The sequence below is a fragment of the Telopea speciosissima genome, chromosome 2 (genome assembly GCF_018873765.1).
Source record: "Telopea speciosissima isolate NSW1024214 ecotype Mountain lineage chromosome 2, Tspe_v1, whole genome shotgun sequence".
Taxonomy (NCBI): domain Eukaryota; kingdom Viridiplantae; phylum Streptophyta; class Magnoliopsida; order Proteales; family Proteaceae; genus Telopea; species Telopea speciosissima.
Genome location: NC_057917.1, coordinates 1,290,617 through 1,314,052, shown reverse-complemented (window position 1 = coordinate 1,314,052; position 23,436 = coordinate 1,290,617). Strand labels below are relative to the sequence as shown.

At 40.3% G+C, this 23,436-nt stretch overlaps 3 protein-coding genes across 6 annotated transcripts in view; 1 reads left to right on the top strand and 2 right to left on the bottom strand.

Annotated features, from left to right (window-relative positions):
- The window catches only part of LOC122652567 (transcription initiation factor IIA large subunit-like), a 30,063-nt gene extending 21,859 nt beyond the window's left edge, over positions 1-8,204 (bottom strand). The window contains exons 1-6 of the mRNA XM_043846351.1: positions 7,906-8,204; positions 7,558-7,728; positions 7,281-7,448; positions 6,978-7,032; positions 6,843-6,901; positions 6,511-6,636 (exon numbers count right to left, since the gene is read on the bottom strand). Coding sequence (XP_043702286.1) covers positions 6,511-6,636; positions 6,843-6,901; positions 6,978-7,032; positions 7,281-7,448; positions 7,558-7,728; positions 7,906-8,022 — 696 coding nt within the window. The 5' untranslated portion in view covers positions 8,023-8,204. The remainder of the gene's footprint in view (positions 1-6,510; positions 6,637-6,842; positions 6,902-6,977; positions 7,033-7,280; positions 7,449-7,557; positions 7,729-7,905) is intronic.
- A 5,267-nt stretch (positions 8,205-13,471) lies between these two features.
- On the top strand, positions 13,472-14,319 carry LOC122653154 (LOB domain-containing protein 33-like). Its single transcript, XM_043847094.1, has 2 exons — positions 13,472-13,750; positions 13,939-14,319. Exons 1-2 carry the CDS (start codon positions 13,472-13,474, stop codon positions 14,317-14,319), a joined length of 660 nt encoding a protein of 219 aa, XP_043703029.1.
- A 2,019-nt stretch (positions 14,320-16,338) lies between these two features.
- LOC122651345 (probable phosphoribosylformylglycinamidine synthase, chloroplastic/mitochondrial) lies at positions 16,339-21,342 on the bottom strand. 4 transcript variants are annotated; one of them, XM_043844696.1, is made up of 3 exons: positions 21,210-21,342; positions 20,833-20,883; positions 16,339-20,737 (listed from the first exon to the last, which is right to left on the bottom strand). In XM_043844696.1, the coding sequence occupies exons 1-3, from the start codon at positions 21,234-21,236 to the stop codon at positions 16,538-16,540; spliced, it is 4,278 nt and encodes a 1,425-aa protein (XP_043700631.1). In that variant the 5' UTR covers positions 21,237-21,342; the 3' UTR covers positions 16,339-16,537. The 4 variants fall into 4 exon arrangements, with proteins under 4 accessions (XP_043700631.1, XP_043700634.1, XP_043700632.1 ...); XM_043844699.1 differs by having other exon boundaries at positions 20,833-20,897; positions 21,210-21,326; XM_043844697.1 differs by lacking the exon at positions 21,210-21,342 and adding an exon at positions 21,004-21,138.
- Positions 21,343-23,436: the final 2,094 nt, after the last annotated feature.

Below are 23,436 nucleotides of genomic sequence, written 5' to 3'. Positions count from 1 at the left end.
ACTAGAGAGAGAAAAATGCACCCGGGTTTCCCACCGTGTTTGGATGGATCAAACACCAGCCAAACCTTGATCACAGACAAAGAAAGAGCATACCACACTACATGCTAGGCAGCAAAGACAAAACTTTTCATTAATCAAAATTCGTGTACAAAGCTGGCCTCCTTACAAACTTATATAGAAGACTCAAAAACAAACTAAAACACTAAAAAGCATAGTTATCAAGGCGTGCGCCTTGCCGCCTTGAATTTTGGCCCCCTAAAATGCCATGGTCGCCTTGCCGCCTTGATAACTATGCTAAAAAGGAGAGGCCTAACCCAATCCTTAACTAATAAAATAACTTAACTGACTAGGAAACTAAAATAATTAAGGAAACTAATTCAAAACAGGACTGAATTCATAGAATCCTAAACCAGACAAACTAAAACATTTAATAACAATTAAAATAAAGAAATAAATCACTTAACTAATTCCGTATGCCTAGCCTCCACCCATATTATAAGCCTGTTAAAAGTGGCCCATTACAATGAAAACACATGGGATCAAAGGCCGAACCCAAAGTTTATTTCCAATAAAATAAGCCAATTTATGATTTATCTGCATCACATGCGATTTTTTAAGCTACTGAGCTCAACAAGGGAGCTATTTTAGGATCAGGTCAACGCACCAGTTTGATCTGATTCTCATAACTGATTTACACCATTTATATGATTTATCTGCATCACATACGATCTTTTAAGCTACCAAGCTCAACAAGGGAGCTATTTTAGGATCAGCTCAACGCACCAGTTTGATCTGATTCTCATAACTGATTTACATGATCAACAAAATTCTTTTGTTTCCAACAATCCACATGCCTTCCCTATGTAGTTGAGCTACTAAAGAACCACTATATTCTTCTCAGAGTGGAACTGTCGCTTGGACAGTAATTTTTGACAGAGTATTCACTCGGGATAAATTGAAGCAAAGATGCACTTGGATGCCCAACAAGTGCATGTTTTGTGAGCAAGCACACTTGCTTTCATTGCAATGCAAGATTACCATAAGTAGCGACATATTAGCAGGAAGTGTTTGGAGTTAATTGGGTGCAACAAAGAAAGCAAGGATCATGTGGTTCGAAAGTCGATGCCTTTCTGCAGCATGTTGGGGGAGTATATGGGAACCTCTTAACATAAACACTGATCCCAAGCTTGTATAGTAAAGAATAGTCAGTGTAGATTGCTCACACACAATATGAACTTGGTAATTTGTTGAAGCACTGTTCACGTGACACTGTTCACGTGAACAGTGATTTGGCTGATATGTGTATCTTCTATTTTCCTAGTCCTAGTTGGAGTCCTAGTTTTTATTATGTCAAGTCCTAATTCTACTGTGAGTTGTTAGTCTTAGTTTCAATTTGAATTGTAAGTTCTAGTTCTTTTCCTATTGTAACTTGGAATCCTATCATGATTAGGAATTCCTAATCTGATTAGGAGTTCCCCTTTCTATTGTAATTTGAGATTATAAATACAAGCATTATGAGGGAGACTGATAAGTTTAACAGTTCTCTCCTCTTCCTCGTCTTTTCTTCTCTCTCAAGTTACTGGTTACAAGTCCTAGGTTTTCTACATAGTATCAGAGCTCATGGTCTGAAGTTACCCTGGGTTATTATCGTCTTGCCGGTTTGAGAGTCGTGTAAGGTCTCTGGTGTGGTGAGCAGCCATCGTCACCACTGCTGCATGTTTATAGATATTCAGTTTTTTGTTTGATTTTTGTTGCTATGGCTGTCGATTAAAAGTTCGAAGCCTTGTTTATGTGTCGGTTGCTTGCCGTTGTTCCTTTTTGAGGACTGGTTCAAAGGTGGAAGAAGAAAGACATCCACCTGCAATTTTCTGCTGGCTGTGTTCTTTGTCTGGGGATGGGGCTGCTATTACTGCCCTTTTATTTTTGTTATCATGGAGTGATTCTGTTGGAGAAGATGACTGTTGTTGTGTGAATCGAACCAACATCTGAAGAACCTCTGTTCGTTGAAAGTGCTGTCCTCTTTAGAAGAAAAAGGTCCTACTGATTTACATATTGATTTCCTGCTGGGTTGGTTGCGGTGTTTGGTGATCTGGTTGTATGGTGTTTGCAGCAGCTGTGGTTTTCTTCTTCCCTTTGGACTACTACTCTTCCCTACTTTACCGTACCGTCGGTTCGAAGACAAAGGTTTCTCGGTTCGACTAGGTCCTCTCCTCTTGAGAAGCTAGTGAACAGAGAAGAAGGTGTTCTTCGATTTCTGGTTTCCAGGGTTGATTATTGCTGTGGGAAATTTTATTTGGATCGATTCATCAATTATCGCTGCTGTTGTTTACTTCGATTGCTATTGAAGGTTTGTTTGTCGAATTAAATTCTAGTTTTCTACTTGCTGAATCGATTTGATGTTGTGGGTTGCTTTCGCTATCAGAGGAGATTGAAGGACCTGCTTTTGTTTGCTGATCGAAAAAGTAGAAGACTTGCTGCATCTTGATCCATCTCGATCTACCGTATCTGAACCAGATCCGTCGGCTGCTGGTTCGAAGTTTGAAGACAACCTTCATCAATGGGTCCTTTGGTTACCGCCTCTTTGTTTCCCCTTTGTTTCCGCTGGTTCAAAGCCATGACTGTCAAGAGGTAGAAGACGGTCAAAACTCTTTGCCTTTTGCGATCAATTCTTTCCTTTTATGAGTTGGTTTCCCATGTCACGTGTTGCCATATCCTTTGGTCCAGGATTTATCAAGAATGTGTTTTCTTACTTTTCTCTAGTTGCGTGACTCAAGAGACTTGGTTCTTTTATTAGTTACTCTATTTTATTCCTTAAGTTTCCCTTTATGCCCTTATCATTTTCTCTTATCTACCTCTGTCCTTATATTACTGCTCATTCCATCATTACCCTTTTGCCTTGGGTGGTATTTGTAATCAGATTTCATCTAAATTACAACTATGCCATCCCCTTTTTAATTGTATTATTTACAATTCTGCCATTCCCCTTGCAAAATACTGGTTATTTACGGAACTGCCATTAATTTAATATATTCCCCTATTTGACTACCCAATTGACCCTTGAAAATTCTGGTTTAATACCAGTTTGCCCTTTGGCTTGGTTTGTATTTAAAATGTGGAATTCCGCCAAATTACAGTCATGCCATCCTTTTTTTCCAACACCATTCCCTTTCAATAATTCTAATTCCCTTCATATCCCATACATTTGGCACATACCCATAACCCCTTTGGAAGTTAATGGTATTCTCTAATTTGTCATTTCTTCCTTTTCCATTACCCTTAGCACCTCTTGGAAAAATCTGGAATATTATGTTTTTGCCGTATCTCTTACATCATCTCTGTTATGTCCACGTGTACTACACGTGAGGGGGGGATTATGTACAGTATACCTGCAGACATTGCAGAACGCATAACTTGCGGGAACATTGGTGCAAAACATAGAAGATCAATTTTCTCCGCCATTGCCATTGGGTATCTTTCGTTATTGGGTTGAGTTTGTTGTAAGGGGGAGATTGAAGTATTGAAGAGCATTGAAGATATTTGGTTGTTGCCTATTTGAGGACTTTCAGTTGGGTTGATACATTGTTTTTCCGCTGCCTAATTCAACTCGTTTCCGCTACTTGCTGCTCTAGTTATTTAACTTCAAAATTTTATGTCATTATGACAATCTGAGATTCATCACTGGTTAGCTATTGAAGATCGTTAAAAGCTGCCTTTTTTTGAAGAAATTCTAGTCCTGGTTTGCTAATCATGTCTATCCAGGTTTTGAAGATCAATTATTTCAAGTTCTTAAAGGTTTATTTGGGAGCTACATTCAACTGTCAAGCTGGATTCTGCTGCAACTTAGTTTCTTCTCATTTTGTTCAAGTTGGGCATTGATACCTTGTATGCGCCAACTTGAGGGGGAGTGTTTGCATTATTATGGAGTTCTTTTTTTTCCTTTTAGTTCAAGCTGGATCTTCTTTCTTTACTTATTTGTATAATTCAGCTTGAAGGGGAGTGTTGAAGCACTGTTCATGTGACACTGTTCACGTGAACAGTGATTTGGTTGATATGTGTATCTTCTATTTTCCTAGTCCTAGTTGGAGTCCTAGTTTCTAATTATGTCAAGTCCTAATTCTACTGTGAGTTGTTAGTCTTAGTTTCAGTTTGAGTTGTTAGTTCTAGTTCTTTTCCTATTGTAACTTGGAATCCTATCATGATTAGGAGTTCCCCTTTCTATTGTAATTTGAGATTATAAATACAAGCATTATAAGGGAGGCTGATAAGTTTAACAGTTCTCTCCTCTTCCTCATCTTTTCTTCTCTCTCAAGTTACTGGTTACAGGTCCTAGGTTTTCTACATAATTGTATGCACTAGATTTGGTTATGGATCAATGAAGGACTGTGGTTACCTAGTCAAAAGAGAGAATCTTGACAGCCTTTCAACCATAAATTTCAAGAACTTGGAAGTAGTCTAAGAAATTATCTTTAAAGAATAGGTCTTATGGCGCAGCTAAGTGAAATAAGAAATCTCTTGGTGTTTTGATAGTGGCTGGATGCCTGTGGCAAATTCTGAGGGTAAAGCAAGATTTTAAAGGAAAAAATGCAAACAGCTAGCATGTCACAGGTAGCACAGGAGGTCAGTCAGGGTGAACTTGAAGGGAATGGAGAACGCACAAAAGATCTAGAGGTTGATAGAGTTTGATCGTATAGAAAGACTTGAATGACAACCTTGTGGGCTGCTGAGGATGCTCGTAAATAAATAGAAAATTAATGAGAAGAGATAAGCCTAGAAATCCACCTATGGTCTAAAACTCCAGATAAATCATCACATCAACCATCAAACCAGCTCATCAACAAGAAGCCATTGAGCTGCAAACAGTATATCTTCATATAAAGCCAAAACATGTAAATGGACATCCCTCATAACGAATTCTCAACAGCCAGCTCCTACTACCACTTGGAAAGTTGGAAGCACTAGTCAATTTCCAACTATCTTTTAAAATAAATTTAAAATGTCTACTTAATTTTATACTAACAACCAAACAATACCTAAACCCCAAAAACCACACACCATTTGTGAGGCTCACAAGTCCAGAATAAAAAAAATAAAGCAGAGATCTACTGAAAAGTAGAAAATCTACTTATAATGTGACTTGCAGCCAGTTCTAGAATTTAGATTTCCAACATGTAGGTTCCTACTAGCACACATTGTACATTTGTGCTCATATATAAAGGACTCAGGGTACATATTGCTCATCATTTGCTACTAACTGGAGGTCCATAACTTCCATTGCACTTTATTGCCTTTTGTGAGTACTCACTCTTTCCAATATCATATGAAGATGTTTTCCAGACACAACATAATATAACTGTTTTGTTATCAATCAAGAAAATTTTAATTTTTAACACATATACATCATCCACCTATAACCACAGCAGCAAGTCCCCAAGTAATAAAGCCATGTGACACACTATGACTTTAATCTATCAAAAAACGATGACTATTGTATTCTGGTTATGTGAATATTAAAGGCCGTTCTAGATTTTTCTTTTTTTCTTTTTTTCTGGATCTCCTCGAGATATCTTCATGAGTTTTCTTTTTCATCCTCAAACTGAAACTCATTTTAAGAAGAGGGGAAGAAAATCTCACAAGATAATTCTCTTAAAGCTAAAATTTGAGGAGCATATATCTATTTAAATACACCTTATAAAGCATGAATTCTTCTCCAAATAAAGTGCATTGCTAACAGTAGAATTCACCTCGAAGGACCGAAAGAGTTTGTGGCATTAAATAAGTCTAAAAGTTTGTCCAAGTGATATCCATCGACATCAGTAATTCCAGGAACCAATGTAGAATTCTCATGCATGACATTAAAAGATTTCCTATGCCATAGACTCATTACTCATAGAAAAATTGGGATTTCTCTTTGAACTTGATTCCATCAAAGAATAGTTGTCTCACTTCTTTATCACCATTCGCAACTCTCCCATTACAATGTCAGGGTTGTTTCTTGATCAATTCAAGGCTCCAAAGCCCACAAGTTTGTCTCACTAGTTCTATGGTTGTGGACTGAGATTACATTTACCATTATGGATATGGTCAAAATGCAATTGCTTACATGGGGAAACATAGTGTCAAAAGGATCTAAATTTCGAAAACTATCACACATCATCCTTGTAAAGAATTGAAGAGCATCCCATCTTAAAGTAATAAAATATTGGTCCAAAAGTTTCCATAGTAACTCAATTTGGCAAAACATTTTTTAACTTTTTAAGTTGCTCATACTTCACATGGACAGAGGCGACCGTGCACATATTCCATGCAGCCTTCAACCCCCGCCCTCTCCAGATCATTTATTACATGCAGCCATTTCAACTTCGAATGTTCAACCACAATGTTAATGTCTCCTGTAGTTATTAGACTGATATAGAAACTATAACCATTAAATTAGCAGGCAAAGAATGAAAACTTCTTGACAATTAAAACAAAGGCAACCGATCAAATCAGTGAATGAGATGAAAGACACACCTCCGCTTCAAAGTACCCCACCGTCACATCTCCAGCTCCGTCTTGCTGTGGTATGTATCCGCCTGCTGTATGAAAATGTGGTGCAAAATCCTCTCTTTTCCGCTTTCCAGAAGATACAAAAAAATCCTAGATTTCACACCAACATAAAGTGTGTGACAAACTTCAGCTATAGTATGTCATAATCATATTCAAGGATATAGTAGGAAGGAATTTTGTTGGTCGAATAAAATCAAAGAACCTATTCACTGCAGAGTTTTAATCCCATAAAGAACTCTTCATTATGAAGTCTCAGTAAACCACGAACCCAACCATTCTCCTAGGATAAAGGATACCTGTGTTGCAGGTTGATTAGAAGCTCCTCTGTCCACTTCATCCCGTCCTTCAACATAAGCTGCAGTTCACATACATACACAACTATGTAAATCATTGAGGGCAGTAGTAGCGTAAAACTAAGCCTTTTTACCTACCAACATTAACGTCGACACCAAGAGGTCTTTGATTCATCCAAGGAGAGGGTGGTTGCTGTGACAACAAGAGCAGAAGATCAGCAGCTCATATATAATCAAAAGAACCCCGAAGGCAGGGACCATAAAACAAGACTGCCCGCTAAAGAGATGATAGATATTTTTTTCAACTCCATAAATAATAATTAAAAAAAAAAACTGCAATAATGTTTTCAGAATTCTGGATAAAATGGGCAGATCCGGATCAAATAGCACTTGCAAACAAACCTATTCAGAGAAACCAGAAGGGAATGGAGATGGGCTTACCATGTACGGACTAGGTCTTCCAGGTTTGGTCTCAGTGCCGCCTGCAGAATCGTGCACAGTAGGAAAATCGTTTGGTCCGGAAGGAAGTTGATACATAGAGTTGTCCACCGTTCCCGGTAAGGGAGTCTGAATGGGAGTGGGTAGAGGTGTGAGGGCCTGTAGAGGCGTCTGCAGTAGAAAACCCAAGCAATGAATCAAAAAACCTGGAAAGAGTATAACCGATGAAACAAATTCAACATATGAACTCAGGCAAGAGAGTTGAGAGAAAGAAGCTTACAGGTGGGAAGAGCATATCCGCTGTAGGGGTTTCGTACTCCTCCGTGCCCTCGTAGGGAACATTAAGATCGTGAACAGGTGTGATTGGACCACCAGCGGCCTGTTTTTGTCCGGAGGACCTCTCTATTGGACCCATTATAACACCGCATTGCATCATTTTCATTTCCCAGAGCTGCAAAATCCCGAATAATCAAGTAAAATTATTTTAAAAACAAAAAAAAACCAGACCCGAAACGAATTCATGCAATATCTTCAACTATCACTAGAACCGAAACTAACCACTCCAGGAAGAGGGGGGAAAAAACGAAAAAATACACAACTTGGGAAAAGGGGGAAAAATCAAATATACCGCTTGGAGTTCATTGAGAACACTCTCTCCGGGGCCGCCCTCAGTAAAATCATTCCTGACCTTGTCGATGACGTCTTCGACGACGTGGATGTAAACGGCGCTTGTTGTTGTAGCCATTCTCCACCCAAATAACGATCAGAAACTCTCAGCTTTCCCAATAGGGGGTTTTCGACGGCGTAGATGCGAAGCAGATGATGGCGGGATAGCTGAAGGAAGCTGTCCACGATGTGAATTCGAAGAGATTGGAGGACAAAAGCATCGAGTAGGACTTACAGAAATAAGAAATCTAGGGTTTTTGATACATTTCTCGGCTATCAGAAGCAGATGGAAAGAGGAAGAGAGGCCGAGGAGAGCCGACCGGACGCGGACAAGAAAACAGAATAAAGATTGGAATATAAATAGGTTTGCATCCGTTTTGTAGGCCTTGGGGCCACGTGTGGAAATCTGCTCGCCTCTCTCTCTCTCTCTCTCTCTCGAGCTTTTCTTCCGAGTTACGACCGCATGTAATAACTGAGGAGTTAAAGACTCCTTTCGCTGTTAATCCATTTCGAACGGAGCGGATGAGTCCATGAAACGGGTGGTGGGGATCATCCCATCTCAACCCGATCCATTACAAAGAAAAGGATATCCAAATGTCCACAACGGGCCACTTGGAAGGATTGCCCAAACCAATCTGACGGTCGAGATTCTAGAAAGCAATGGTCATTTGGGATGGATCCTCCAACAAAAATAATTGCAATTCTAATTCTTAATACAACTTTGTGTGTGTGTGTGTGTGCGCGCACGTGAAGGTGGGCCCAGAGATGGCAAATTATCTCCTCCAGGCTTCAGTTTCCTGCCAGGCCCAGTTCCCCTAGTGCCTATAATAAAGGGGGGTGGATCCTACCTAGGGGTGTAAATGAATAGTCAAAATCCGTTTCCGTATTCATGTCCGTATCCATTTAACACTATCTAAATCCATCCGAAAGCAAAATGGATGTGGATACGGATAGGCTATAGCTATCCGAAAAGCTATATTTACATGTAAACGAATAAATATCCAATCCATATCCGTGTCCGTGTCCGTGTCTGTATCCCATTAACACTATCCGAATCTACCCAAAAGCTAATCGGATGTGGATGCGGATATAGCACAATCCAAGTCGAATCCAATCTGTTTACATCCCTAACCCCACTCAGGGAAAGTGTTCAAGCAAGGCTAGGGTGGTCATTGCGACCCCCCCCCTCTTATTACATGCACTGAGGAACTGGAGGGGACAAAGATCCATGGAGGGGGAGGGATTGGATGCCAAAAGGGACCCTAGAGTGGGAGAGCAAGAAAAGGTGGTGCCTCGATTGGGCACCCAACTCTACGAGAGGGGACTCAAACTCAAGTATAAGCCTCAGTCAAAGCTCCAACAAGCAAAGACAACCAATTGACCAAGTCATATGTCCGCCTCTTAAGATAACTAAGATGGCCTGGGAGATGCTTCTTTTGTCTCCCTCCAAGTAGTGTCACTATGTCGTGTGTTTTTCCAGAATGAGAAAGTTTTTCTCCACCAGGTTGAGTGAAAAAAACCCATAATCTAACAATTATTAACACTCTTTGTATAAGGACAAAAGTTAAAAAATGTCCCTACCCTCGTTATGATCCTCATCCCACTCTTATTAATGCTTATAATTAAAGAATACTTCATTCACTATGGGTGAAGAGAAACTGCATCATATTCAAGATGCCCTTGATCATCACTACTAGAGTAACCACACCACTTCTTCTACCTGGTACTTTAGTATTTACCCTTACATGTTGTGGGTGCCAACTTGCCATAAGCAAGAATAGTCGGAGAGAACCTTTGTACCCCTTCGTTTTGAGGAGGGGAGAGATAGACACATGAGAGTGTTGGCGTAAGCCACACTTCCGGATAAAAAAAACTACTTCTCTTAGCTTTTATAATAAAATTTGTTTGAGTGAATTTTAGGAATTTGAAAGATATATAAGAAGATTCTGAATTAATAATGCGAATTAGGCAAACATCACATGGAACTTCAGGTTAATTGGTTGGGCATTTTTTTTTAAAGCAAACCTCATTAAAGAAAACAAAAGGACCCTACAACAGAGAGATTCCATCACCAAGGTTTAAAAAATTAGAACCAGATATGGGATCGGTCTGAATCAATTCCAATATGAATTGTCTCCGACTCGGTCTGACTCAATCAGACTCACTAGACACATAATCGGGGTTAATTAGGATTTGTCAAAAAACAAATCGGTTGGACAAAAGAACAATATTTTTTACCAAAGAATGCGACACAAGACATCAACTCTAGGAGTTGAGTCCTGATCAGTTTCTAGTAAAGGTTTCGTGATAATACGGTTTTTTTTTTTTTTTTTTTCCCTACAAATGACCATCATTCTTAATATCCGTATAGAAGAAAATATGAAAAAACAAAAGAGCACATGTCGTCACCAAATCATACAGAAAACCTTCATGTACTGGAGCTGATCTGAACTCTTAGGAGATTTGATAAAAGAAACAGAAACAAAAGATGATAAATGGGCGGGCCAAACTGGTTGGGAATGCTATTGGGCCTTAAAAGGATGACACAACCATCGTTGGTTTCCCTGTAAATTGGTAATTGGAAAGAAAATTGCATTTGGATGGATGGATGGATCCTAGCCAAAATCCATGGTATTGCAGGTGGTCTTTACTAACCCACTGGTTCAAAAGCTACCAGAGATGGCTAGATAATTAGGTCTGTAACTCATCATTTCTTGAATTTTGTGTGTTTTTTCCTTCTTTTCCAATCAATACACATAGTTTAAAGAGAAAAAAAAAAGAGTTTCCACAAAGTAGTAGAGCCGTAGAGGGACTGGTGGATGAGTTATTTACAAGTGGAATACCAAGCTTGGAAATTGAGGGCTCTCTGAAATGTTTAAGTTTTCTAAAGACATGACCAACAGTGGATTAAAGAAGAGAATGCATGAGAAGGGGCTATGTCTTCTCTTTAGGGTTGACGGATCCAATATTACATGGGTTTTATGAAGAATTTAGGTTCATAAGATTAGTCTTTTAGTGTTGTTAAATAAAATGAAATAATCACAAAATGCCATTTTGGGGTCCAACTCAAAAGTTTAAGCTATTAGGTGGAGAGAGTTCTTCAAGTAAATAAAAGCCCCAAGGACTTCAACAAATTGATATGATACTATAGCTCTATAACTCTCAATGTCTCAACACAACACTCACGCTCAGGTTTAATTGGCCTCCTTGGGTATCATTTGGCCCAGTAGTTGTCTGATTATACTATTTACATTAGTTTTTTACTCCACCAACAATGCCATAGAAACATGGACCACCATCTCCATGTAGGCCTAAATCGCATAACTTGAATAAAGGTTTCATCTCATCTCTGTCTCTCGACTCTGATTTTTATTCCTCCAAGCTCTAGGTTTGATGGCCTCAGCTGATTCCGATTCTGATTCTGTCATAAACGACCTAAACCCTAGAAACCGATCAATTTTTTAAATCGAAAATCGATCAAAATCGGGAATCAGATCCAACTGATTCCGATGCATGGCAAGTTGTGAGAAAATCTTTTAAAATGGTATGGACATGTGCACCAGAGGCGTTTGAATGCTTCAGTACATAGGGGTGATTTGATTTAAATTGAAAGAGTAAGAGCCAATGGTAAAAGACATGGCAGAAACAAGTATGGCTTTAAATAAAATTGATGGGAAAGAAAAGATCAATGTAGCCGACTCCATTTAGTTGGGATAAGACTGGGTTGATCTGAAAAAAGATTAGTGATATTTGGAAACGAGTATTTCGGTCCATGAAATCATTGTGTGGGAAATCTGAAAGCCTAGAAATGCTATGGCCTTCAAGAGATTAGTGACATTTTTTTGCCCTTGGGCTTGCTTTGGTAATCAGATTTGTTGATGAGATTTTTTTAGTAAACAGAAAGAGGGAGAGAGAGTTTTGTCGTTTTGACCCTAATGCTCCCACTGTCCCAGAATGATTCAACCAAATTCGAAATGCTCTTCAACTTCATATAAAAAGTCTCACCAAAGGTCCTTCGAAGGACGGAAAGAAGAAACAGCAGTTGATGGAACGGCGGTTTGTTCCTCTTTAGTCTTTACCACTCCTTTGTCTATTCTGTTTTGTCCATTTCTCCTTTATTTTTTCTGAGGCTTTATCATCCAAAGTGTTCAAGTGGAGCTACCTTGGCCCTTGATTTAGGTGCTTAAGAATTGTAGCTGATTAGGTAGTGAGACTGGTGGTGAGCTTTCTTAGAAGTTCTCTCTTATTATCTTGGGAGGACATATGGGACCATAGCCATGACAACCCTCATTAGCATTAGGTGGCCAACATCTAAACCTGATTTAATAATGACCAACAACGTGAAATTAATGAATATGTCTCTACACTAATTGCAATTTCTGTAGTAGTTATCTTCTCTGTATCATTCCCTGAGATGTGAAACTTGTACATAAAAGCAAAACAATGCTGTGTTTTGTTTTTAGCTGACTAAAGGAGCAGATTTTCAGCCTTCATGCACCCAAGAGAATGGTACAATGTAGCCTCTGATCTATGTCATTTCTGGAGTAAAGAATTCAAAGCAGAAACAGAGGATAATTGAATCATGTCTAGAAAAGCATTTCAAGCACATAACAATATAACATGAGAGGGATGGTGGCCATGGTTCAAATGTAAGCATATCATACAAGATCTTTAGGCTTCGGAAATCCCCGGAAGGTAAGGAAGTAAACATGTCATACAGGATGCTCATTTCATCTACACTTGTAGAGGAGTGTTGGGAATAATCTCACATCGATTGTCTAGCACCTTGGATGTGTGTATACATACATATACTAATTGAGCTCTCCTCCACTTCATAGTTCGAGCTTTTATGTTCGAGTTTAATATGGTATCAGACATTATGTTTTTCAAACATCACGTCCCCCGTGTGTCAGTAAAATCTCGGGACCTGAGTGTCTTAATTCGCATATTAGTGCTTAATTATGTGATTTAGGCTCCTTGCTCTCACCACAATGAATACCCATTTGCAATCCTATCTTGAGCAAAATGGATTTGTAATAATTATAGCCTAATAAAGGGGAAAAGGAACCCTTGTAGCTTCTTAAGCAATTACAGTGTTCTTTAAAAAACCTATTGAGCTTGGGATACTGTTGCCAAAAAAGGAAAGAACAAAAGGAGTGCTTAGAATAGTAATTTCTAGCACTAGTTTCTTCATTATTGAGAGCCATCTTTAAAAAAATGATGATTAGTTCTTTGGTCACACACTATTTTCTGTTGGTGAGGTATCTCATTGAAAGCCCTTTTAGGGAATGGATTAGTAAATAAATTACACATTTTGAGAAAGACTGTGTAAGCCACCGAGGAGACCTGGGGAGAAACTTAAGTTAATTTCAAATAAAGTAGCAACACTCCATTTTAGGCAAGTCTTTTCAAAAGTAATTGGATGGTTATGAAGACTAATCCAACTAGTTCTTAGATCTTATTTAGCAAGGTTAGTTTGTTAACCAAACAAAATTGAAGTAGATAAGCACTGTTAAACTCCAAGAAAAATGACAGGGCTTGGACCATCATGTGGTGCATGCAAGTTCCTGAGAAGAAAGTGTACAGATGGATGCATATTTGCTCCCTACTTCTGTTCTGAGCAAGGTGTGCACCACTTTGCTGCAGTTCACAAGGTGTTTGGGGCAAGCAATGTGTCGAAGCTGTTATCTCACCTTCCAGTTCACCACCGAAGTGAAGCAGCCATCACAATCTCTTATGAAGCACTAGCCAGAATACGAGATCCTGTATATGGCTGTAGTGCTCAGATCTTTGCACTTCAACAGCAGGTTTCCATTCTAGAAGCCTAACTATACTTCTGTACTTGTTCCTTTCATAAAGTAGTTATTGCTTTATCCCCAACCCACTTCTGGAATTCAGGTAGAAAATAAAGTTTTGAATATCATTCCCTTAGATGAATCAGATTGCCTAAACTAAATTTCCAAAATTATATGATCATATATAAATTACTTCACAGGTAGCAAATCTTCAAGAGGAGATTGAATTTCTGGAATCTCAAGTAGCAAATTTCATCAATGGTCTTAGTCATGAAAGTTCCCAAGCAACAAATGAAACCGATAATTGGTTTCCACTTTCTTCACAGGTAGATGCTATAGATGGAAAAGATTCTCTTCATCAACAGCCTCATCAGCCTTCCCATACATCAAATATCAATGGTAATGTGCTGATTGCAAGTGAAATGAATGCAAGATATTCTCCCGTTTACACACAGGAGTACCAATACTCATATTGTAACTCTACAAATGAGCCAAACTCACTTGGGAGAGACCATATGGAGATGAAGCAAGAAATCTTGCCTAGTGGGTTGGATGACATCCCCAATATGGCATATTACTGAAGTTGGCTGAAACATTGACTTTGGATGGGAGAGCACACATTACTGTTAGCAAGTTTTGTTTATCTCTGCAGACAGTTTAATGAGTTTCTGGAATGGGTCTGAGGTCTCATGCTTTGCTGTGTGTAGTTAACATACATAAAATGGTTTGCTTTCCAACTCTTCTGAGAGGATACTTTTAACGTCCAAATGTTAATTTATTTATTTTTCTGCTAAGTATTTCCAAATATTTCTCCATGTCAATTTCACAAACTTTCTTTTTCTAAGAAAACCCAAATAATAACTGTAGTAATAAGGCATAAGCTATGAGAAGTGCAACAAGCCATCAACTTGGATGATCAAATCTGAATTTTACCATGTCAGAAGTTTGTAGTTTGTTTGTTTGTTGAAAGAATACCTATCACTCCATCCTTCACCCCCCCCCCCTCTCCTAAAAATTTTTGGCTGCATAGTAGATGAACAAGCCTCATCAATGCCTACAGCTTTCTACAATTTGCTAACTTTTTGTTCTTTGGTAAGTAACTCACACAGTCTTCTCAAGAGATCACCCATCTTAGTATTCTTGCCCAAACACACTTACTCATTGTCCATGAAACTTTAATGCATCTAATGTACAATAACTAGTATGATCACAGCCTGAACAGAAAAACCTTTACCATCATTCATCTTATTATTGTTTACAGCTTGGACTAAGGAAGAAGAGTAAGCGAAAGGAGTCACCGTAGGTTCACCACTTCACTGAATCCATAAATACTATCCAAGTTTATCTGGAAACTTGAGAACTAGATCTTCTCTCCTCTTTTTTCTCTCAATCTTCTAAGACATATTTCTTCTCTCTCTCTCTCTCTCTCTCAATTGTGATATCTCTCATCCCCACGGTAAGAAGTTTCTCCTTATTTGCCTCTTTTTCTCCTTCTATTTCTCTTTTTCCCCTTCTAGTCGATAGTCTCTTTTTCTCTTCTACTGATTTGCTTCAGTTTCAATCCTATTTTCCACGAAACAATTTCTCTCTTCCCTCTCATCAGTCCACCCATCTCTTGTTTCTTATCTTCCTTTTTTCTCCCATCAGTAACAAGTTACCTGATCCTAAATTTTAGGTTGCTTGTCCCCTATTTGATCTCCATAACACCCATTGATCCTCTTTTTTTCCTCTCCTCTATTCCTGCTCATTATATTCAAATACTATCCTATTAATAACTGATTTATTGTCTTGTTAAGATCTTCACATACCACCTAAAATTCTGACTGACAGATCTAGGTTCAAATCTGCCCATACCTCGCTGTCAGATCGGGATCTCTTCCATCCCATTAGTGGGCACATTACCCACAGGCCAATCAGATCCATTGATCAACCTGCATCACCAACCTAGTCACAGCCTGTACTGATGTACACAGTGTTATCACTTAAATCAGAATTCCATATCACATGAATCATCTCCAAATTGAACAAATGAGTCCATCTCAGCCACAGGACCAGCCCATTCCTATGAATTTATAATATTTCTTTAAACATGACCTTTAAGTTTCTACATTAATGCTTTTGAAATGCATATTCTTTATATAGAATAGATTCATCCGCCTAAACTTATTCCAAGATTCTATATGAGTGAGGATCAAATAGATCAGTAGGACATTTACTGTATTAAGTACAGGAAGCATCATATACGCACCCTTTATCCAAAGGGTTGATTCTAATCAAATAAGCAAACATTAAACAGCTAAAATAGGAAAAAACAGTTTCCACAATACATATTAAACAATCCCAGATACAAATTCTTGCACCACAAAAGAAAAGCCAAGATCCTACAATATTGGGAAGGATAAATGTTTCCTGTGAAGGAGTGTAGCGCCCATGCCTAGAAACAGAGGGGGTGAAATGATCGCCCTGTCGGCCTGTCCCCATGAAAGGCAGAAATGCCCACCCTGTTGATGCCTCCGCGCACACGCACAGGGGCCACGCTCCCCCACAGAGAACTCTTGCCCTATTGAGAATTACATGAAATGCTAAAAAAAACAGGAGAATTAATGAGAGAGTCGAACTTTCCACAGCACTTTCTAAAACCTATTCAGATGGGTGATAAATATTATTAAGACACAAGCATGTAATTAGTAACAGTTTAGGAAAGAGAGATCCGCCTTCTGGTCTTTGAAAGAATAAAGACCTTTTTTTCCTTTTTGGGAAGGGGAGTTGAGGGTTTGCCTCTTTATGAGCTAATTGGCCTCAAGAACACCACTCCCTAGCATTTTGAAACATCTGCAGCCACGGACTAGGGCCTTTCTTGTCCACATCCCATTCCTTTGGATACCATGGAAACTGCCACATCAGGAAGCATCGCTCAGGATGAGGCATCATGGCAAGGTGTCTCCCATCTGGTGAACAGATTGCCGCTACACCCAATGGAGACCCATTCGGGTTGAAAGGATAAACCTCTGTCACCTTCCCATCATCATCACAGTATCTCAATGGGGTCAAGTCAAGTTTAAGGACATGATCTAAAACATCATTGCCAGGGAAATATGCCCTCCCCTCGCCATGAGCAGCCCACACACCCAATGTACTACCCTCCATTCCTTTGAACATTATTGCAGGTGAGTTACCTATCGTCACACTGGTGAAGCGGCATTCAAACCTACCAGACTGATTGTGGATGAACCTTGGCTGAGATGGGTCCCCACCCATACCAAGGGTGCCTCCAACTTGAGCTCCTGGGACCCATCCCAGCAAAGCCATAAGCTGACACCCATTGCAAACTCCAAGACTGAATGTGTCACGCCTGTTATAAAACTCCTGGAATTGCGTTAGTAGAGGTTGGTTGAACCTTATGCAGGCTGACCAACCTTTTGCAGAGTCCAGAACATCTGCATAACTGAAACCTCCTACAAACACAATCCCGCGAAACTGGTGTAAAGAGAATGCCCCACTAAGAAGGTCTGACATTGTGATATCCCAGGGTTCAAAACCAGCAGCATAAAATGCAGCAGACATTTCTCTGTCCCCATTGCTACCCTCCTCTCGGATCACAGCTACTTTTGGTTTTTTACTTGCTTCGATCCATTTCGAATCAGTAAATGTAGGAGTGAAGGACAACATCCAAGAAGGCCTTTGCCTACTCTTCAAACCCTCTTTTTCTGCTTCAACACAGGAAGCCAACCTTTGGAACCTTTCTAGATGGAAACTAGTTTCCTCCCACATGTCTCGGAGGTGAGACATCTCCTCTTTCAATTGGATTGCCCCATCAACCCTTAGTTCTATAGTGGGTGAAGCAGTTACATGCCCAATGACCTCAAAGTAAATGCCGACCCTATCAAGCTTCTCCATGACTACATCCAAGTTCTGCTTGCTAATCTCAATTACGAGACCTAGCTCTTCTGCAAAGAGTGCTTCAAAGAGGCTCTTACGATGTGAACTAAAGTCCAAAAGGACACCACAGTTCCCAGCAAAAGCCATTTCAAGGACACAAACAATCAGCCCACCATCACTAATGTCATGACCAGCTGAGATCAATCCACCAGTAAGCAGTTCCTGAACAAAGTCGAAAACTGTTTTGAGGTAAGGGGCATCATCAAGATCAGGGCATTCATCTCCAACTTGGTCAAAAACCTGAGCAAAAGCAGATCCACCCAAACGCCGCTTTCCTTTAGCCAAATCAACATGAAGCAGGACACCATCATTTCCGAGCTTCAGGTCCGGAGTCACTGTCAATGTTATATCCGGACAAGTGGCGTAAGCACTGATAACAAGATTTCCAGGAGCCTTGACAACCTCACCATCTGCATGGGCTGCCATGGAAAGGCTGTCCTTGCCCCCATCAATTGCAATACCCAATTCAATCATTGCTTCTGAAAGAGCAATAGCAGCATCATACATTGCTGCTCCTTCCCCATCAAGCTTAGCAGCGTACATCCAGTTCCCACTTGCCTTCACATCAGAAAGAGAAGTAATCTTAGCCCAGACGAGGTTTGTAAGTGCTTCTCCAACAGCAAGCCTCGCCATTGCTTTTGGATCTAGCAAACCTTTGATGGGCTGCTCCCCAATCGCACAAGCACCCCCAGAAAGATCATTATATGTTTGAGCAATGACTGCAACATCAGAAAGTGTAATTTGCAAGGGCCCAACAGTCTGCTGCTGTGCCACAAGACCTGTCACACACCTATCTACTTTAGTCGTCAAAAAGCGCTTCGAACAAACTGATGGAAGCCTTAGTACCCTTTGTAGAGAATCCATTAATGTGGTCCCAGGGGCAATATCAAGTGGTTTCCGGGTTTGAATCATCCGGTTGAATTCAAAGCATTTCTGAGGCATATCACCGAGCACTTTCTCAAGATCAAGATCCACAGCAGGAGGGGGCTCAGGAAGTCCACTTGAATGGCAATGTTCCCTAGCTAAGCTATCTACAAGAACAATTTGACCCTTACCATCGATAGCTCCAATAACAGCCATGGACACCCTTTCTCTGTCGCAAATTGATTGTAGAAGACCACGGCTCTCAGGCTTCACAAGTATTGCATCTTGTTCTTGGTACTCAGCACCCCATATTTCTAAAACTGACATTGTATGGTCACCAACTACAATTGCCCGAATATCAATCTCAGCACCCTTTGGATGTATTATTTCTTTGACAACATTACAATTGCCACCAGCACCCTGATCATGGATGCTGATAATTGGGTTCTTCTCCCCCATCTCAACACAAGCACGGACAACACGGTACAACTTCTGTGCCATCTCTGCATCCCCTCGCTGCACTGCATTAAAATCAAGCTCTGCGTCATTCTGGCCACTCACCATGCTTGATGCTGCACCACCACCCATTCCTATCCTATATGCTGGTCCTCCAATCTTCACTACTAGCATCCCAACTTCTGGCTCACCTTTGGATATATGAATGTGATCGATCTGCCCAATTCCTCCACTAAACATGATCGGCTTTAACCATTCCCGCCTTTCTCCACTTGGGAGTCTCATTCCAAAAGTTCTAGTGTACCCCTGAATCAATGGCTCGCCAAATTTATTCCCATAGTCAGATGCACCATTGCTTGCATCAATAAGAATCTGCAGAGGGGAAGCCAAGTTTGAAGGGTATGTGAAAGAAAGATCTTCCCATGGTGCATAAGACCCTTCAATATGAAGGTTGCCAACACAGTAACCAGCTGTGGAGGCCACAACAAAAGACCCCCTCCCAGTAGCATGGGTATCCCGAATACGACCACCAGCACCTGTCTCTGCACCAGGATAAGGTGCCACTGCACAAGGGAAGTTGTGTGTCTCTGCAGTAAATAAGATATCAAGGTCATGACTAGCAATGCTCAACAGAGATGTTGAACCAGGCTGCACTGGCCGCAACTGCTTCACCAGGAAGCCCCTGATTGCACTTGAGTTGTCCTTGAACCCAATGACAGAGTTATTTGGATTTGCCTGCAAAGTGCTCTTCACAATCTGCATAAGAGTCCTACTCATAAGCTGGCCATCGATAACAATTTTCCCAGTAAAAAACCAGTGCCTGCTGTGCTCACTGTTAGACTGTGCAATATCAAAGAGTTCCACAGTTGTTGGGTTCCTCTTGATGTCATCCCTGAAGAGCTTTGTGTAATACTGTAAATCCTGTTCATCAAAGGCCAAACCCATTTCCTCATTGATCTCCTCCAGTGCTTCCCGTCCCCTCTCCATGACTGGAATGTACCGAACTTCATCGGGAATTACACTAGTCTCAAATGACATAAGCTTCTTGGGATAAACACACTCTGTCATTCGATCATGAACCATTGCAGCAAACTCGATAATTTGCTGTTCCTGCAACAAATCAGACCCTGCCTTGAGGTACAACAAGTATCTCCTTGACCTCTCCAAGCGGCTCACCTCAGTCAATCCACATGCTTGACAAATTGATACAGCATTAGCAGACCATGCCGTCGTAAAAGACAGACGGGGCCCAACTTCAACTACCACAGTGGAGACACCTTTCTGTCTGTCCTTGTCAAAAAAACTCTCGGTACCCAGATTCTGAGGCTCATACGTCTCTTGGAGAAGCCATTTTAGTACTTCAAGCTTCTCTTTTGAGAGCCTGGAGCTAAGCGCAATATTGAAACAGTGCTCAGTTTTCAGACCAATAATCTGACTGGAAATCTTGGTTTGGACCGACTTAAGAAGCTCTGTGGTTGCGTTCTCTTGAATCAGGGGGGCACGATAAAAATGTATAACCTCCCCAGCGGAGCTTCCAATTTCATTTGATTCTTCATTCGCCAAACTGCTCACCCCTTCAGAAACTACAGCCCTGGGTTTTACAGGAAGGAGAATTCTAGAAATAACACCTCCATTAAATATCCTCCTTGAATAGCTTTGATGGCGAAGGGAACCCCAGAGAATACGGTGTATCTGCTTACGAGAACTCCTCTGCAGAAACAGGTTTTGCCTCCGTGAACCCTACATAAACAGTAAAGAACATTGCACATATTTGTTTATGTTTCGCACCGAGAGTGAGGTGGGTCCGAAAGGATAAAATTCAAAAACTAACGTACCTGCAGGAACTCCGCCGCTGTGATTTCCCCTGCAGCAGCCATTTGTTGATTCTACCAAACAAAAACTGAACTTTATAAGATCCCTTGAATAATAAGAATAAGTACAGGAAAATCTGGGTATGACCATTCTTTAATTTAATCATTCAGAAACTGATGAAATGAGGTGATTACAGTTTCTTGGGTCTCGTTGATTAGAAAGCTAGACTGCTATAGATTTAGCGCTACCGAAGTGGCGTTCAAATTTCCATTAATGAAGGTTTCTGGACAGTAGCGTCGTGAGATTGCCACCATGAAATTCTGGCGAAACACCGGCATAAATGGGGTTTTGCAGTAAATTTAGTTATGAAAGCAAAAAGAGAAATGTGAAAAGTACTTACGGAGATTGTGGACTGTAGAGTGATCATATCGTCTCCCGCGAATCAGTGGCCGGAAAAACTACCGAGAGCAGGGATCTGTCCGTCACAGGATTCTGCTCAGCGCCAAAACCCTACTTGAATTATGGAGAGTGACAAAAGTAACTTTTAAAATAAAAAGGGGAATTAAATCTGAGGTGCCCAATCTTTGACAAAGTACTTTTAAGGTACCTTCAGTTTTAAAAGTGACGTTTGGGGTTCGTTGAGCTTGGTCCTACTCCACAATAAGTAAATTTCCAAAATTACCCATCTTCAGTTCTTCAACTAACTTCTTAGGTACCTTAGGTTTTAAAAGTGACGTTTGGGGTTCTTTTGAGCTTGGTCCTACTCCAAAATAAACAAATTTTCAAAATTACCCACCTTCACCTTTACTTTACCTCCGCCAACACTTGCAACACCCCTCCCTCTTCCGTTCTCACTCTGCCCTCGCCCTGCCCTCGCCCTCCCCTCCCCTCCCCTGCCCTGCCACCCCCACTCCATGTCGTTGCCTCATCCCCTGCTCGCCTATGTATTTCTCCCCGCCCCACTCATCTCGGTATTCTTGTGGCTCTTACCATGAAACCTTTCAGGTGAATGAATGGATAGTTCTGCTGATCCTTATTCCTGACATATACGAGCTTGGCTGGTTGAGGAACATAGTGACCTGCAGAAAAGAACAAGAGAGATTGATGGTTCAAGTATATATACGAGAAGTAATTGAAAATGGTTTCTTCACCTGCACAACTCACTCCTGATTCCAATTTTTTTTTAACCTTGAGGAATTGTTTACACGCCCCTAATGTTGTGTTTGGTTGTCAAGGAAATGAAAGAAATTCGTACAGATTCTCTACCTATATTTACAAAGTCTCTCCCTATACTTTTTGTTATACCATCTATAACCACTAAAGCAAATTTCTCCACAAACATTCCCGTGAGATCATGGTTTGAGGAATGTGAATCCGATCGACTAGATGGGCCAATTCGTATTAGTATTGGTGGAGATCGACACCAATTCTTGATTGATATATCATATCATACTATCATACTATATTATAAATGTAAGAACTCAAAAATCATGGCAAATCTTTTCATACCAAAAATACTCTTCAACAATATTAATAAACCCAAAAAAATACCCTTCATTAATTGTTCTCCTTCTTAGTAGATAAGGTATTTTCTTATCCACTCTTTCATTCTCTCCCAAAACAATAGGCTTAGTTAGTTCCGTCGTGTTTTCCAAGATTTTTTTGATTTTGATTGGTATAAATACGATTAAAATCACGAAAAAAACAAGATTGTGGTGATCTCACTAGTTCTTAAAAATGAAATGTCGCTCTACCTCGTCACCAATAGACAAATAGTAATAGTTAGCTCGCTCCAAATTCCAATTCACATTTTTTTGATTGATTTGAAATTTCAATCTCGGTGGTGAATCGAAACGTGTTCCCAGATCAAACTCAATTTATCGATTCCGAAGCACCCAAGATTTCTTTGATTTTGATTGGTATAAATACGATTAAAATCACGAAAAAAACAAGATTGTGGGGATCTCACTAGTTCTTAAAAGTGAAACGTCGCTCTACCTTGTCACCAATAGACAAATAGTAATATTTAGCTCGTTCCAAATTCTAATTTATATTTTTTTTATTTGAAATTTTAATCTCGGTGGTGAATCAAAATGTGTTCCCAGATCGAACTCAATATATCGATTCCGAAAGCACCCACTCCAAAATCTACCTGTTTTGTTCACTCCACTTTCAATCTTTCCAGTGAGTTGCAACGCTGGCCACTGGTGATGTCACATTACAGTCTCCTTTATCCATAAGTTTTTTCACCTCATTTTCTATCTTATTGTCGCTTTTAATAGTATTCTTGAGGCTTTATTTGATAGATTTTTATGTTTCATTGAATTCTTGAGCAGTGCTGGTTTGTATGGGCCATGGTCGAACCTCCATTACCTGTCGAGAACAAGAACAAGTTGTGGAAGGGTGTCTTCGCTGTTATTGGGATCATAACAACCCTTGTTATTAGGGGTGTCAATGGGTCGGGTTGGGTCGGGCCTGCCTAAACCCTGACCCTGACCCTAGAGGCCTTAACTTAAACCCTGACCCAACCTTGGCAGGGCTAAGAAACCCATGAACCCTAACCCGACCCTGCCAAGGTTTTTCCTAACCCGGCCCGGCCCAACCCGACCCTGATAAGGTCGGGCAGG